The sequence below is a fragment of the Mauremys mutica genome, chromosome 3 (assembly GCF_020497125.1).
Source record: "Mauremys mutica isolate MM-2020 ecotype Southern chromosome 3, ASM2049712v1, whole genome shotgun sequence".
In the NCBI taxonomy this organism is placed as follows: domain Eukaryota; kingdom Metazoa; phylum Chordata; order Testudines; family Geoemydidae; genus Mauremys; species Mauremys mutica.
Genome location: NC_059074.1, coordinates 6923242 through 6938629, shown reverse-complemented (window position 1 = coordinate 6938629; position 15388 = coordinate 6923242). Strand labels below are relative to the sequence as shown.

At 52.7% G+C, this 15388-nt stretch overlaps 1 protein-coding gene across 1 annotated transcript in view; it reads left to right on the top strand.

Annotated features, from left to right (window-relative positions):
* LOC123367078 (bifunctional epoxide hydrolase 2-like) overlaps window positions 1-13917 on the top strand; it is an 87568-nt gene extending 73651 nt beyond the window's left edge. The window contains exons 15-19 of the mRNA XM_045011085.1: window positions 1090-1192; window positions 1603-1672; window positions 2692-2772; window positions 3314-3372; window positions 12669-13917. Coding sequence (XP_044867020.1) covers window positions 1090-1192; window positions 1603-1672; window positions 2692-2772; window positions 3314-3372; window positions 12669-12753 — 398 coding nt within the window. The 3' untranslated portion in view covers window positions 12754-13917. The remainder of the gene's footprint in view (window positions 1-1089; window positions 1193-1602; window positions 1673-2691; window positions 2773-3313; window positions 3373-12668) is intronic.
* The last annotated feature ends 1471 nt before the right edge of the window (window positions 13918-15388 follow it).

Below are 15388 nucleotides of genomic sequence, written 5' to 3'. Positions count from 1 at the left end.
AGGAGGGATGTCCGGGCCAGTGGGATGGCCTGGAGCGGCTGAATGTTAACTAGAGACCCTGAAGGCGTCGCTTTGAAACTTCTCTCCCTCCTTGGGTTTCTTCCCTTTCTTGCAAATCCACTTACGCAGCGCGTTCTAATCAAATCACCCACCGATGCACGCTGCAGAAAGGTGCTATACATAGCAGCAGCGATAAGCATTTGTTGCGCAGCTCCAGCTGGAGGCACGTGCCCAGAAACGGGGCTCCTGCAGAAACCTCCAGGAGAGCTGGAGGGGTGGCCTATGCCCAGGGCTGCAGGGTTCTTCTCCGGGCACCAAGGGCCAGTCTAGAGGAGAAAGATGCACTGGTAGGACTTGAAGTTGGCTTCGAAACCAGCCTAGAGCGAACCTCTATGTGGATTTCAGTGTGAACAGCTAATCTGGGTTTAGCTGGACCAGTTTCACCATATTGGTTTAACGTCACGCTGTGAGTTCGGCCAGTGCCGTGTTCTCCTCCAGCCACGCCCGGGCTGCCTGTGACCCCTGGTACGGATACATTCTATGAAAGCGGGGTGGGGGGTGTAGTGAGTTTGTCAGGCCTGTTAGGCGCTGCTGTTACAGACCAGGGAACCCTTTACCAGCCGGCACCACTGGGCCTCTGTCCCACTGCCCCTGTAGCCGTTGGGCCGAACATCACAAGCTCTGGTGCACAAAGTCGAGGTACCTAAATCCACATTTAAGTGCCTAAATAACCGGTGTTGCCATCACAGGCACTGAGCCCCTCAGTGGGAGCTGCAGCTGCCAAGCGCCTCTGGAGAGGAGGCCGCTCCTATAGCCGCTTAAATGAGGAGCCTGAACTCCTGGGCCAGCATGAAACTCACACGCCATCCACCCGTCACCACAGGGCTCCCCCGTCTCCGCCTAAATCCCATTCGCAGAGCAGCACCCGGCTTTAAAACTGAGCACGGGGGTGTGTGCAGGGAGTCTGCAGAGACCCTTTGCAAGCCCTTAGTCCTTTGTCGGGGCCACGGACTCGGGGTCATTTGCAGCTGATTCTGCCCACGAGGTTGCCTAGCAGATGTTCTCACCACCCCCCTCTCTCTCTCGCAGGGGGGCTTCTGGCTGGCATGTCGGAAGACCCACCTCCAAGCCAGATCCTAGCGGGAGCAGATCTCCAGTACTTCATCCAGCAGTTTAAAAAGTCTGGCTTCAGGTAAGAGCGAAGCTAAAGAACGAAGGAAGAGGCTGGCGCTGGCGAGAGGGAGGTAACGTCGGCTCTGCCTGGGATGTTCCCAGAGACGTTGTTACAAGGCCTTCGGCTGGGTCCTTTGCAAACCAGCCATTCCCTCCCCTGCATGGGGCTCTTGGGAATCTCCCCCCTGCTTGGGGGCAGGCGTGCGGTGCTGGTGCCCATGGGGAGCCTAAGATGAGCCACCGTAGAAGGCCCAGCTAAGAGGGCTGGGGGGGGGGTCTGCCCTGGGATCGCAAGGAAATACCAACTCAGCCAAAATCTGGGCCCCTGGTTCAGCTGCGCCTCCCCACGGAACGCAGCACCCAAGAACTTCTCGGGGACCCCACTAAGGATTTACGCCCCTCCCCCCTTTCTCTCTGTCTCGCCCTTAGGAGACCCTTGAACTGGTACCGGAACATGCGAGCCAACTGGCAGTGGGGCCTCTCTGCGAAAGGCAGGAAGGTGAGAGCGGATCCTAGCGCGGCTGTCACTGGCGCCTGTCTCTGGGCTGGGATCTCGGAGCAGGGGCAGGAGCTCGGTTAGCGTTCTCCAGCCCGAGCCCTGGGCCACTCGCAGATGAGGGAACGTGCCGAGAGCAGCCCGCGGTGCCTCCGTTCCCTGGAGCAGAAGGAACAGTAGCTTGGTAACAGGCGCTAGGCTCATCTGTCTGTCCTCCTCTAGGCTTGCGAGAGCGTCGTGATCCGGCATCTGGAACGTCTGTGTTCTCTGCCAGAGGCAAAGGGTTGGCGAAGGGCAGGGTGCCCTTTGTTGTACCCCCATGTGGGAGCCTGGCCTGGGGACCCTGTGGGGCTGTGGGTTGTCCCGCAGTTGGGATTGACACACACCCACTCAGTACATCCCATGGAGTGAACTGGCAACTGGTTTCTTCTCAGCCTCTAGTAACATTGTGTCTGTTCCCCCAGGGCCACCTTTCCACGCAAGAAAGGAAAAGTTTCTGGAGGGCGGGAGTATGGGGCTGTGTAGGGCTGAAATCCCTGTCACCCAGAGTCCACCATCCACCACTCTCTCTCACCCCCAGGGCAGTGTGGCAGCGGTGGGCGACGGTTGGGGCCTGGTAGGTGGGAGGTGTGGCCTCGGGCAGAAGGGGTGGGGCTGCGGGACTACCCTCCTCAAATCGGGGGTTCACACGCCGCCCATGCTCTCCATACATTGGATAAACGGGTTGAAATTCAAGTGTGGTTATCTGCCAAGGAACAATTGCAACAAGCCCTTGGGCTCCATGTCTGCAGGGGTGTCATGTGCAGTGTTGTGCGTGGCTTTGGGCAGCGCATCCTCACCTGGTGAGGGTGTCTACGCAGCCTCCGCCCACCGCACTCCCATGGATTCTACGCGAGTCTGCTCCGCTCCGCACCGCTGGGAATGGCTAGTGAGCGCTACCCAGCTGGGGAAGGAGACTGTTTGCAAAGCGGATTTGATCTGGGGGCGTCTCATGTCCCAGCCCTGTCTTTATCCCCCTGCAGATCCTGGTCCCGGCTTTGATGGTTACTGCCGGGAAGGACTTTTTTCTCCATCCGAATCTGAGTAAAGGCATGGAGGAGTGGGTAAGTGAGCAGCATCATCCACCCTGATAAGACGCTGCCCGATGGTGTCCCGGTTACCCGGCGGCCAGCGATATCCAGTGTCACTGGGCTGACGTTGGTTCCCTCGGACTCCATCCCAGCTGAACGAATCCTTCGTAAGTGGCTCGTGCTTCACATGTGAAGCAACCATGGGGAGTTCCCAGTAGCAGGAGGCCTCGAACCAGCCGCCTTGACTGACGAGTTACATCAATCCCACAAGCTGTGCCTGCCGAGGAGTCGAGAAGGGGGATCCAACCTCATGCTTCAGGCCATGTGCAGGGTCAGGGCGAAATGCTCTTCTAGCCAGGGATAGCCCCACACGCCTGGGCCGGGGGATTTGACCTTCCTCTCAAGCGTCAGGAATTCTCCAGCGCCGGGGTCGTGGTGCCAGGCTCGATGGGGCTGATCCCATATGGCAGGTCCTAAGCAGCAACCTTTCCTAAAAGCCTCCGTACCTTTGAGAGGCCCGGCAGCCTCTTGGGAGTGAAACAGAGTCTCACTATTCTTGTGCATCTCTCTCCAGATTCCCCAGCTGACCCGGGGCCACATTGAAGAGTGCGGACACTGGACTCAGATGGAAAGGTACCGCGTGCACAGCGGGGGCGGGCGGGCTGGCTGGCGTTTAAAGGCCAGTCGTAGTCAGCCGCTGGGGCCTGACTAAGCGCTGCTTGGCAGCCAGCTCTTGCTCCAGCGCCCTGGATGCACGGAGTGAGCCGTTAGCCAGTCTGAGTACGCGCGGCGAGGGAGTGGGGCGCCGCGGCTGGCGTTTGCTAACGGCTCGGCTGGGTCAGCACTGCAAGCAAAGCTGGGAAGGGCCGTCAGCTCGTGTCTGGTCCGTGAACTGATTTGCCCACAGGGATCACCACAGATTATCTCCCCCACACTCCCCGCCCGATGAGGAAGCCTTGTGCAAGTAGCTAAACGGCTTAGTGACTTTAACACTTCCTCTGAAGCCTCCAGTATTGGCCTGTGCTGGAGGGACCAGACCAAATGGCTCATGGCAGATCACTGCATATTTGGCTCTGATTTTCAGTGGGCCGAGCGCCCCCAGCTTCCATTGACTTCAGAGGGAGCCGGGGTGGCTCAGCACCTCCCTGAATTAGGCCAATACATATACGCATAACCCAGCCTACCTCTATGCCAGCATTACTGCCCAGGGCCACGACGCAGCTCCAGATTCATTTTCATCCCATAGCCCAGCCCAAGAATTCGGAGGGGCTACCCCCACCCAGCCAGCTGCTGCAGCGCTTGCTCAGGCAAAATCCCCCCGTGAGGTCAGTGGAGATTCGGTCTGCGTGGGGACTGCTGGGATACGACCCCAAACGCATGTCCTGCCACCTGCTAACGAGAGAGTTCATCACAGCCCCAGTCGTGCCGCGCGGGGAGATCCCCCGGGATCCCTGGCAGCTTGTGTGCCGTCCAAGCATCCCTGCGTTACTGCGCTGCAGCTTCCGAGCCTGGCCTCCGGCAGCTTGCAACTGTGCGACCCGGCCCGTTGGGGTGTCTGGTGTTTTTATGAACTCTGTTAAAGCAGCCTCATTAGCTTAGCCCATGGCATCAGCTGGCCATTATTCCGGCACAAGTAATTAGCAGAGAAAAGGAGCTGGGCTGGGAGGGATCGTCTCACGAGAACAGATTAGAACAGCTCAGTGCGCGCGGCTCGCAGAGAGGCCATTACCGGCAGCCAGGGCCGGCTCTAGGTTTTTTGCTGCCCCAAGCAAAAAATTTTTTGGCTGCCCCCCGTCCCAGCCCTGGGCTCTCCCCCCCACACCCACACCCCCTGCCACCCCAGCGCTGGGCTTCTCCCTTTCCCCCCCACCAGTACCCTCACCCCACCCCCTGCTACCCCAGCACTGGGCTCCCCCCTTCCCTCCCACCAGTGCCCCCCCACCGGCCTCCTGCTGCCCCAGCCCTGGGCTCTCCCACCCCCCCACACCTGCACCCTCCTTCCGCCGTAGCCCTGGGTCACTGGTAACTCACTCCCAGGGCAGGTCATTCAGCAGGAATTTTGGATGTGCACAAAACGCAGACAGGATTGGTTCCCATATGGTTACTGAGCTGCAGTAAAGTGCAACAATTTTCAGCTTGTGTGATTGGAGGAGATCTGGATGCATATTATAAGACTGTCCTCCATAATTGAGGAAAAGTTGAGGTGCCTTTATTATTCTTTTGTTCCACTCTTTCTTTCTATGGGGAATTTGCCGATGCAATATCACTGTCTTCCTTTTAAACAAACAAACAAACAAAAAAAAGGCAATGGCTGTTGAAAATAGCAATTCCAGTCCTAATAACCACTGGGAAGCATTTCTTGCTCAATTTTATCCTACTTTTTCTACAGCAAGTTACAGTGGATCAGTATATTTGATTTGGGAGAAATGAAGTAACAGCTGCCCAAACTGAGCTTGAGCACTCCTGAATTTTGAGGTGTTCAAATCTGGAAGGCAGGTGCTGGGCGGGGGGGGGGGGGGGGGGGGGGGCTGTGGGCTCCGTGGGGGAGCACGGCAGCATGTATGCAGCAGCGTGTCTGGTGCTGCATGGAGCCAGACACGCTGGTCTGAGTGGCACGGTAAGGGGGATGGGGGGTTGGAGAAGGGGTAAAGGATTCCGAGGGGGCAGTCAAGGGAAGGGATCGGGGGGGGTTGGATGGGGCGGAGGTTCGGGGGGGCAGTCAGGGGACAGCCAGCGGTTGGATAGGCATGGGAGTCCCAGGGGTTTGTCAGGGGACAGGTAGGAGGTGGGGTCCTGGGGGGAAGTGGGGGGGGGGTTCCGGGAGGGGGCAATCAGGGGACAAGGACCAGCAGCGCTTAGATAGGGGGTGGGGTCCTGGGGGGCAGTTAGGGGCAGGGGTCCCGGGAGGGGGTGATCAGGGACAGGGAACGGGGGAGGGGGTTGGATGGGTTGGGGTTTCTGTGGGGGCAGTCGGAGGGAGTGGATGGCGGGGGGGGGGGCTTCCCTCCCCCTGGAGTGTCCTGTTTTTTGAATGTTAAAATATGGTCTCCCTACCACTCTCCACTCACAGCAGGCTGCCGCATGATGTCCCCCTCCTTCTTTTCCAGTTGGTAGTGGCCAAGGGAATGCTGGGAAATGTAGTTCTTTCCCTGCTCCAGGGCTGGCTCTATAGGCAGGGAGCTAACCAAGGAACTACAGCTCCCAGAGCCCCCTGTTGGTTCTCAGCTTCCCTGCCGCCCCTGCAAATGGGCTGCCCCAAGCAGGTGCTTGCTTTGCTGGTGCCTAGAGCCGCCCCTGCCGGCAGCATCCCCGGGGCACTGGAGGCGGAAGGGAACTGTGCGTGGTGAGGCAAGTGGGCCTGAGCCGGAGTCATGGGGGGGGGGTTAGGAAAAGGCAAAAGTTAGTCAAAGTTCAACCTATACGTTCTATGGTCCTTACAGGGCCTCTTCCGCGGGAGCGTCTGAGCCCCCGGTGGCGAGCAGTGTGAACTGGCGGATGCTCCCCAGCCCCAGGGAGTTCAGAGAGTCATTGAGCCACTAACGCTAATCAAAAGGGCTGGGTCACTATTTAATGTATCCTCATCTACACCCGAGGTCTCTAGTTCTCGTCCCTCTGTGGCAAGGCCTCAGTTTCCAGGGGAGGCAGGTCCTAGCCTGTGCCCCAAACTCAGCACGTTTTCCCCAGCAGGTGCAGGTCTCTTCTCCTGCCCCTGCCCGTTTCTGGCCCTCTTTTTCCTTAGGCTCTGCTTCCGAGTGCATCTGTCCTCGTCCTTCTCCCCCTCCGGCAAGGAACTGGGTCTGGTTTGTGTAGGCCCAGGCGCCCCCCACCCCCACCCCGATATACACACACACACGCTTCCACCAGTCTCTGAGAGGACTGAATAATTTGAATCGGCTGCTTTTTTCCTTCTCGCCCTCCCCCCATGTGACACTTCACTCTGTCACAAACATGTTTATCTTCACACACCCCTGGGAGGGAGGGTGTCACTAGTATCTCCATTTTACAGATGGGGAAACTGAGGCACAGCGAGGCTAAGTGACTTGCCCCAGCTCACACAGGCAGCCAGAGTTGAGCTGAACTGTGAGAGGTGCTAACCTCCTCGCCACCTCTCCCTTCCCCTTCCACGAGAGCAGCGAGTTCTTTCTTCCCCTTAGCTGTCACTGGCTTCTAGCAGGACAGTGCAGGTATTTGAAAGGGCCTGGCCCAAGCAAATAGAGGCCCACAGTGGGGTGGGGGGAGGTGTCAATTAAAGAAGGCTCCACCCTTCCTTTAAATTAAACCTTCTTCATATCGTTGGAAAGGAAATGACACAGCTGAGATTCCTTTACACTTGCCCATCAGCCAGAGGGTGAAGCCCCCTGCCCCCCAGTCTCTGTAAGTCTCCGTTCCATTTCGCTCCTATAGCTCAGCCCCACAGAAAGGATCCATCCTCCCAAATTACCCACATACCCCTTCTTCATGCCCCCAAACCTCCTCTGCACCTCAGAGAGAGAGAGAGAGAGAGAGAGCACTTCATCATCTCCATAGAGGCTCCTTGGGAAATAACCCCCCACTGACTGCTCAGTCATGACTCCTGGAATTAAATCCCGGGTCTGCCTGAATGGCAGAGAAGCTGTAAAACAGCAGATAGACTGAAAGGCCGTTAAGTCAGCAGGAGCAATTGGATTTCTGCAAAGTGCATGTGTAATATGATAAATACTAACGGCTGATAGCTGAATCTCTGCAGCACTGCTTGAATCAGACTCAATTTCTGCTGGTTTACAAGATAATATAAAACCTCGTCAACTAAATTGCAAGGCGGAATATTCTCCTGGCGTTACAGGGTCTGAATGCCAGTGTTAAGAGTGCCGAGTGCGGTAAAGGACGGAGTCGTTAGACTGTCCAAAGGCTGGAGAGGGATCAGTGCTGAATAATGTTACACCAGCTGCCTGCATAGCGGGTTTGTAATGGAAACGGCTCCTCAGCTAGAACTAGACTGTAGCATTTTGTATTAAACCGCGTAACAATTTGTACATGAGGTGAGAGGGCCTGATCGAAAGCCGAATGGAGCGGCTCCCACTGACAGGCCCAGAGAGCATTGATGTTGCCGGAGAAGGATGTTAAGCAGAGATCACCTTGAAAAGAACCAGCAGAGGGTTTGTAAGTTGCCTGCGTGACTGTTGGAACGGCTTGAAGAGCTTCTTCCATTTCCGTCTCCCTCTCCCTCCCGGCGGTTTGAATTATTTTGCCAGGGGATCTAAACGCTCCCTAAATTTTGGGAGAGTTTGGATCCCATCTGATTTTCCCAGCTGGTCTCACTGGGTCTGATTTGTCGTCTTAGCCCCGTTTGGTGTAAAGCTGGGGTAACTCCATTCAAGTCAAGGCAGTTCCACTCGGGTGCAGGAGAGAATTGGGCCCATAAGCATTATGTGATGGTGCATCACTGAAGAGTTACAGCATTCACCCAGCGTTTTCCTCTTTCAAAGACTAATTCGTCTCTGCTCCCAACACCCCGTGTGATAGACATTATCATCTTCATTCCACAGATAAGGCAGCAGAAGCAAAGAGAGATGAATTGGCTTGTGTCAAGCCCCACACAGGTCACTGCCGAGGTCTAGTCATGTTAGAATTCAAGCATACCGAGGTGTGATACTCCATATGGGTGCATGCGAGCAGACAGAACTGAAATCCATTGGTCTGAGCATAGGAGAAGGAGCCAGGAAGCCTTGAATTCTCTGAGCAACCCTAACTCCGTTCAGTCCACAAGCATCTGTTGTGAGAAGTGTTGACTCTTCGCTGAGCTAGCAGCTCTCAACATTTTTACTAGAAAGAGCTTTTTTGTAATTGCAGTTAGAAACGTGATTTAAAGGCCGAGGTTCCATGCTGACATTTCTCTAACCACATTAAATGCAACCTCTGCATAAACTGGCCCCGCCCGCCATCCTGGAGCCAACATGCATGAACTAGCTACAACACATGTCAAAAAGCACTTGTATGAGAGAGCTACTATGTGATTGGCTAACGAAGAAGACAAGTGATCCTCTGAGCCAATCAACACGCAGCCTTTTGATCATGGCCCAGTGAGTAACTCTAACATACCAGCATCTGTCAAACAAAGGGGTGACATTATCCAGCACTGTTGCCCTCTAAGACTGGAGTCAGCAGAAGGGATGTCTGTCAACATCAGTGTCTATCACTGGAAATAAATATTTGGGGTTTGCTCCATCTGGGGGCGATGCCCTGTCACTTGCCCAGTGACATTGTCTCTTGGATGGTTCTTTTACTGACTGCTGTCAAGATGTGCCCGGGACGTGGAAGATCATTCATGTCCCGGGGGGGAAGAAAGGGCTGCTCGTTGAATTGTGGATGTAGCAGATAATTAGACACCTTCTTTCGTTCTTAATCCTGCTACTGAACTTGGCACCTTTCACCCAAAGACCTCCGTGTCCTTCACAACACTGGCTCGTCAACCCTCACTTGCACCCTCTCTGCCATCCTCTGTTGATCACGCCCCCCTGGGGTGGAGTGGGCTGCTGTAGCCTCTTAGCAGCACTGCTATACCAGGCAGCATTGTAGGGTGGGAAATGAAGAATCCCGTATCCAAGGGGAATTTCAGGGGGGCAGAAGGGAATCACCCACACTAGAATTTGTTGCTTTCCTCTGATGTTGCTCACTGCTGGACAAGGTGAGCTGATTTGATCTGTTTCGGGTGTTTCCGCAGCACCTCTCACCATGGTATCTGGGCACCAACCCATGAATGCAGTTCTGCTGCTCTTTGCATGAATCCTGGGTGTCTCCAAAAGGGGGCGTTCAGAATCTAGGCGCTAACGGAGCCTTCAACACCCAGTTCACTGACCTATTTTTGACAACCTCAGGGGCTGTGACCATCTTACGGGCCTCACAGTTCAATCCTTGAAGAAAAATCACAGCCCAAGCTTCCCCCCACATGCCGGCTGAGGTCACTGTGCCCCATTGCCAGGCATTGCCAGAGCCGAGCCCACCACCCTCGTGTCTGTCAATGCACGTGTTCACTTCCCGCCATTGGACAAAATATCAAGTATCTGCATGGTTGTGAACAAAACGAGATTGGCTCATACTGAGAAGGAGACAGTAGCCACTGACAAGTAGGTCTTTCCCTTTGAAGATGTCTAGCAGGGTTGTGTCGGCTGATCCATTGGCCTGATATGGATTTGCTGGAGGAGTGATGCAGACCCCCTCCCATGCACATTCCCACTAGGATGAATGGGAACAAACATAAGAACATAAGAACATAAGAAAGGCCGTACCGGGTCAGACCAGAGGTCCATCTAGCCCAGTATCTGTCTACCGACAGTGGCCAATGCCAGGTGCCCCTGAGGGAGTGAACCTAACAGGCAATGATCAAGTGATCTCTCTCCTGCCATCCATCTCCATCCTCTGACGAACAGAGGCTAGGGACACCATTCTTACCCATCCTGGCTAATAGCCATTTATGGACTTAGCCACCATGAATTTATCCAGTCCCCTTTTAAACTTTGTTATAGTCCTAGCCTTCACAACCTCCTCAGGTAAGGAGTTCCACAAGTTGACTGTGCGCTGCGTGAAGAAGAACTTCCTTTTATTTGTTTTAAACCTGCTGCCTATTAATTTCATTTGGTGACCCCTAGTTCTTGTATTATGGGAATAAGTAAATAACTTTTCCTTATCCACTTTCTCAACATCACTCATGATTTTATATACCTCTATCATGTCCCCCCTTAGTCTTCTCTTTTCCAAACTGAAGAGTCCTAGCCTCTTTAATCTTTCCTCATATGGGACCCTCTCTAAACCCCTAATCATTTTAGTTGCTCTTTTCTGAACCTTTTCTAGTGCTAGAATATCTTTTTTGAGGTGAGGAGACCACATCTGTACACAGTATTCGAGATGTGGGCGTACCATGGATTTATATAAGGGCAATAATATATTCTCAGTCTTATTCTCTATCCCCTTTTTAATGATTCCTAACATCCTGTTTGCTTTTTTGACCGCCTCTGCACACTGCGTGGACATCTTCAGAGAACTATCCACGATAACTCCAAGATCTTTTTCCTGACTCGTTGTAGCTAAATTAGCCCCCATCATGTTGTATGTATAGTTGGGGTTATTTTTTCCAATGTGCATTACTTTACATTTATCCACATTAAATTTCATTTGCCATTTTGTTGCCCAATCACTTAGTTTTGTGAGATCTTTTTGAAGTTCTTCACAATCTGCTTTTGTCTTAACTATCTTGAGCAGTTTAGTATCATCTGCAAACTTTGCCACCTCACTGTTTACCCCTTTCTCCAGATCATTTATGAATAAATTGAATAGGATTGGTCCTAGGACTGACCCTTGGGGAACACCACTAGTTACCCCTCTCCATTCTGAGGACAGTGAATTAATGCTGACAACAAAGGACAGTGAATTAATGCTGACCTGTGTTTCTCTACTGGGAAAAAGCCAGATGATGGATTCATATCACAGGATGAGGAAATACTTTCCAGGCCAGCAGTAACTCAGGACGATGTTAAACAGCAGCCCCTAATATTAGACATTTTAAATTAGCAGCTCCAGATAACTTGCGTCCAAGAGTTCTAGAAGAGCTGGCCAAGGAGTGCTCTGGTGTCACAACTGGGATACGGCTGGCCTGACCTAGCAGGTAGAACCAGGAGGCAGGGCGAGTGGTCAGAGCAGTGGCAGGAGGGATAGCTCAGTGGTTTGAGCATTAGCCTGCTAAACCCAGGGTTGTGAATTCAATCCTTGAGGGGGTCTCTTAGGGATCTGGGGCAAAAATTGGTCCTGCTAGTGAAGGCAGGGGGTTGGACTCAATGACCTTTCAAGGTCCCTTCCAGTTCTAGGAGATTGGTATATCTCCAATTATTATTTTATTATAGAAGTAGGGCCTAATAGTTTGAACAGGAGTCAGGGGTCAAGCCAAGGGATCAGAGCTGGCGTCGGAAATCAAGAGTCAAGTTGAAGATCGAAACCGGCATCAGGGATCAGGAGTCTAGCTGGAGATCGTAGCTGGCAGCGGGGGTCAGGAATCAAGCCAAGGGTTAGAGCCAGGTCCAATGCAGGGAATAAGAGAGGACTATGTTGTAGCAGAGGACTGGATACCACCAACTTGCACAGACAGCTTCCTGGAACTCCCTCCATGCTTAAACAGTGCACCTGGACCAATCAGAAGTCAGTAAGAAGTCAGGTCATCTGTGGGTGGCACTTCCTGTGGTCCTTAGTCTCCCAGGGTTTATAGTGCATTGATTGCAGCTCTGTCATGACTGCCACGCGGTGGCATAGATGCTTCAGTTATCCAGAGCCCGGCAGATCTGGGCCCTAGCCTGAGTCCCTACAGTCTGGACCAAAGGGTTAACGGGATGACCCAGGTAGTCTCAGACTTGTCAGCCTGACATCGATCCTGGGCAAAACAGTGGAGTGACTGATACAGACTCTAATAACAAAGAATGAAAGGAGGGTAATTAATGCCAGTAAACATGGATTTATGGAGAAGAGTTTTTGTCCAATTCGTTTTTTGCCGAGATGACAAGTTTGGTTGATACAAGTGGGAGTGTTGATGTAATAGACAGATGTAATAGGGCATTGGACTTGGTACAGTGTTTTGATTGAAAAATTAGAACAATAAAATTAATGTTCTGTTTAGTCAAAAAGGCATTTTTGGGGTCAAATTTTCAGCCTCTTCTAATTGGCAGCCTGCATTTTCCCCACGTTAACGCCACCTCGTTACCGCCAGTTAATAATAAAAAGTATCATTTTCTTCTAAACTTTTCATGGGAAATAACATTTCCCAACAGCGAAGCAGCACAGGCTATGGAGCAGTCTCCCTAGGAAATGGATGGAAGCCTAATTCCTTGGGACGTGAAAGCTAGGCCGGAGAAGGCACAGTAAGGAGCAGCCCTAGCATAATGGAGTGGTTTTTTTGGTTTTTTTTTCAGAGCAGCTGCTCTGAATAAGATCCTCATCCAGTGGCTGGAGGATGTTCACGACAATTCTTTGCTGCAGAAGATTTTGAAAGTCTGAGTTTGCCCTTGGAAGATTTCAACCTCCAACTTCCTGCTTCATTGGAGTATCTTGCTGCTTGTGCGTCGGTGTGGGCCCTGCCAGTATCACACTCGTGATAAGCTAGGTTTTGCCTCTGGGTTTTGGTTTTCAAGCTAGCCAGTGGAAAGGGTGGGGTAGCCTGGGCTCGGCTAGCTACATCAAGCCGGATAACTGCCTTTCTTTGCGCTTGCGTCAGAGTGCAAGCGTCTCAGCGAGGGATTGTTGCATGACGCTCTGATTTGGGGCAGTTCTCCTGCATGTATTGTGATGTAAGACTAGGGTGACCAGATGTCCCGATTTTATATGGACAGTCCTGATTTTGGGTTGTTTTTTTTTCTTATATAGGCTCCTATTACCCTGCACCTCCTGTCCTGACTTTTTACACTTGCTGTCTGGTCACCCTATGTAAGACACCGACGTTTCCTTGCAAATGAGGAGGCCAAATCGAAGTCTCAAAGCTGCAGGGAGCAGTAAACCGAGCATCGTCATATACTTAGCAAATAATGTAAACTGCAGAAAAATAGAATGGGGGGAAATTCCCTGGCTAGGAAGCGGCTGAACATTTCAAGCTAGGACACAGGGATTAGAGGGGACGGGTGACTTCCCAAGTGCCTCCTGCATCTGCAGCTATTTCAGTTATTAATGATACTGAACCACTCATCTGAAACCCTGTAAGTATTTTGTAGGGTTAAGCGTCCACCTCTGGCATTCGAACTCACCGCTCGGCTCGGCCCCCCAACCAGAAAGGCCTGTTTTCCAGTTCAGACACGGCCAATACCTTTGCGATAAGAGATGAGGGGAGGAGTTTTTGTCCCATGAAATCTCCTGAAAGCAGCTAGCGCCCTCTGGTGTCTTTTGTTCAGACTGGAGACCAGTGATGTCAGTTCTGACCTGGCCTCGTGCCCAAACCTTGGACCCTGGCCAGCAGCTAGTCAAGCCCTAAGCGCTGCCTTGCTTGGCACCAGTGTGTGTTTGCATTGCGATTGGGGCTTTTGTTGTCAGTTTAAGCTGTACATTTGCGGGTTTAATACGGGGTTGGCAGGATACTAATAGCTCTTCTATGCTGCTTTGAAAACTTGCTTCTGCTTTTGTTATTTCAAGCATCTTTTGTAAACCAGCAACCGAAATAAATCCCAGAATTGATCTCGTGGCATCCAGTGTTCTTCCAGGTGGCACCTGGTTATGATCATGCAGGTGGAGGTTCTTTGTAAGGCGTGTTTGCGGTACATTGTCACCCCCGAGTGCTTTCGGAAGTGGGGTTAACAGTGGAACCAGATGGATAACCCCACAGATCCTGAGACACCCTTTTTAGAAGGGAGCCTCACTCCAACCAAAAATGGGGTGGGGTGTTCTCTTGAGGTGAGTCTTGTGCTCTGAAAAGGAGGGACTAATAACACAAAGCTTTCAACTAGAATTGAGATCTCAGCTCTCCTTCCCAGAACATAAGAACGGCCACACTGGGTCAGACCAAGGGTTCATCTAGCTCAGTATCCGGTCTTCCGACAGTGGCCAATGCCAGGTGCCCCAGAGGGAATGAACAGAACAGGGAATCCAGTGATCCATCCCACATCGCCCACTCCCAGCTTCTGGCAAACAGAGGCTAGGGACACCATTCCTGCCCATCCTGGCTAATAGGCATTGATGGACCTATCCTCCATGAATTTATCTAGTTCTTTTTTGAACATTGTTATAGTCTTGGCCTTCACAACATCCTCTGGCAAGGAGTTCCATAGATTGACTGTGTGTTGTGTGAAGAAATTCGTCCGTTTGTTTGTTTCCACCTCCAGCCTGCCCCATAAACACCCCGACACCTCTGGTCACCTGCTCCACACTCACCGCTGTGCTGCCGCACCTGAGTCCTGACTGCAGCCCCCTCCTATTCCTGCATGTGTGTGCACTGCACAGTCATGCAGGGTGTGTCTACACTGCAGCTACAAGTGAGCCCTCCAGCCTGGCAGACAGACTTGCACTAGTGTGTTAAAAATAGCAGCCGAGCTCGGCCCAACGGGGCTGGGTGGCGTGGGCTTGGACTCGGGGCGGGGGCTAGCCAGAGCCTCTGCCAGAGCTGCTACATCCACTCTGCCATTTTTTAGCATGCTAGCTCGAGCAAAGCTGATGCAAGTCTGTCTCGCCGCTCTAGCAGGCACCTGGCCAACTGCAGTGTAGATGTACCCAGAGACCTCTGTCTTCAGTCGGATACAAGAGCAAAAAAAATTCACTGGCCACCTCTGCAGTAGCTCTCTGTCAGTATTACTGATCACCAGCTCCGTCCCCGATTTACTGGGTACGTTCCACCAGGTAGAGACATTTCTCTCTTTTCTGCCCAGGCTTCTAAGTGCTCTCAGCATCCTCGGTTCTGTGAATGCCTGCGCCAGTGTTAACTGTGCTGTTTCTCAGCATCTGCAAGCTTCGTTATTGTGCTTTTTACTTACAGCTCGTTAGCGAAGGCAAACCCAGCGACCACTTAGCCTGCATTCTGCCAGCATCGGTGCAATGGGATATTAAGTAGGCGAAAGGACAGTGTTGTCATGGTAAGCTGGAGACGAGTGACCCGTTATGTAAAGAGTCAGAGGTGCAGAGCCGTGGGGCTGTCAGATTGGGTCACTTCAGGATG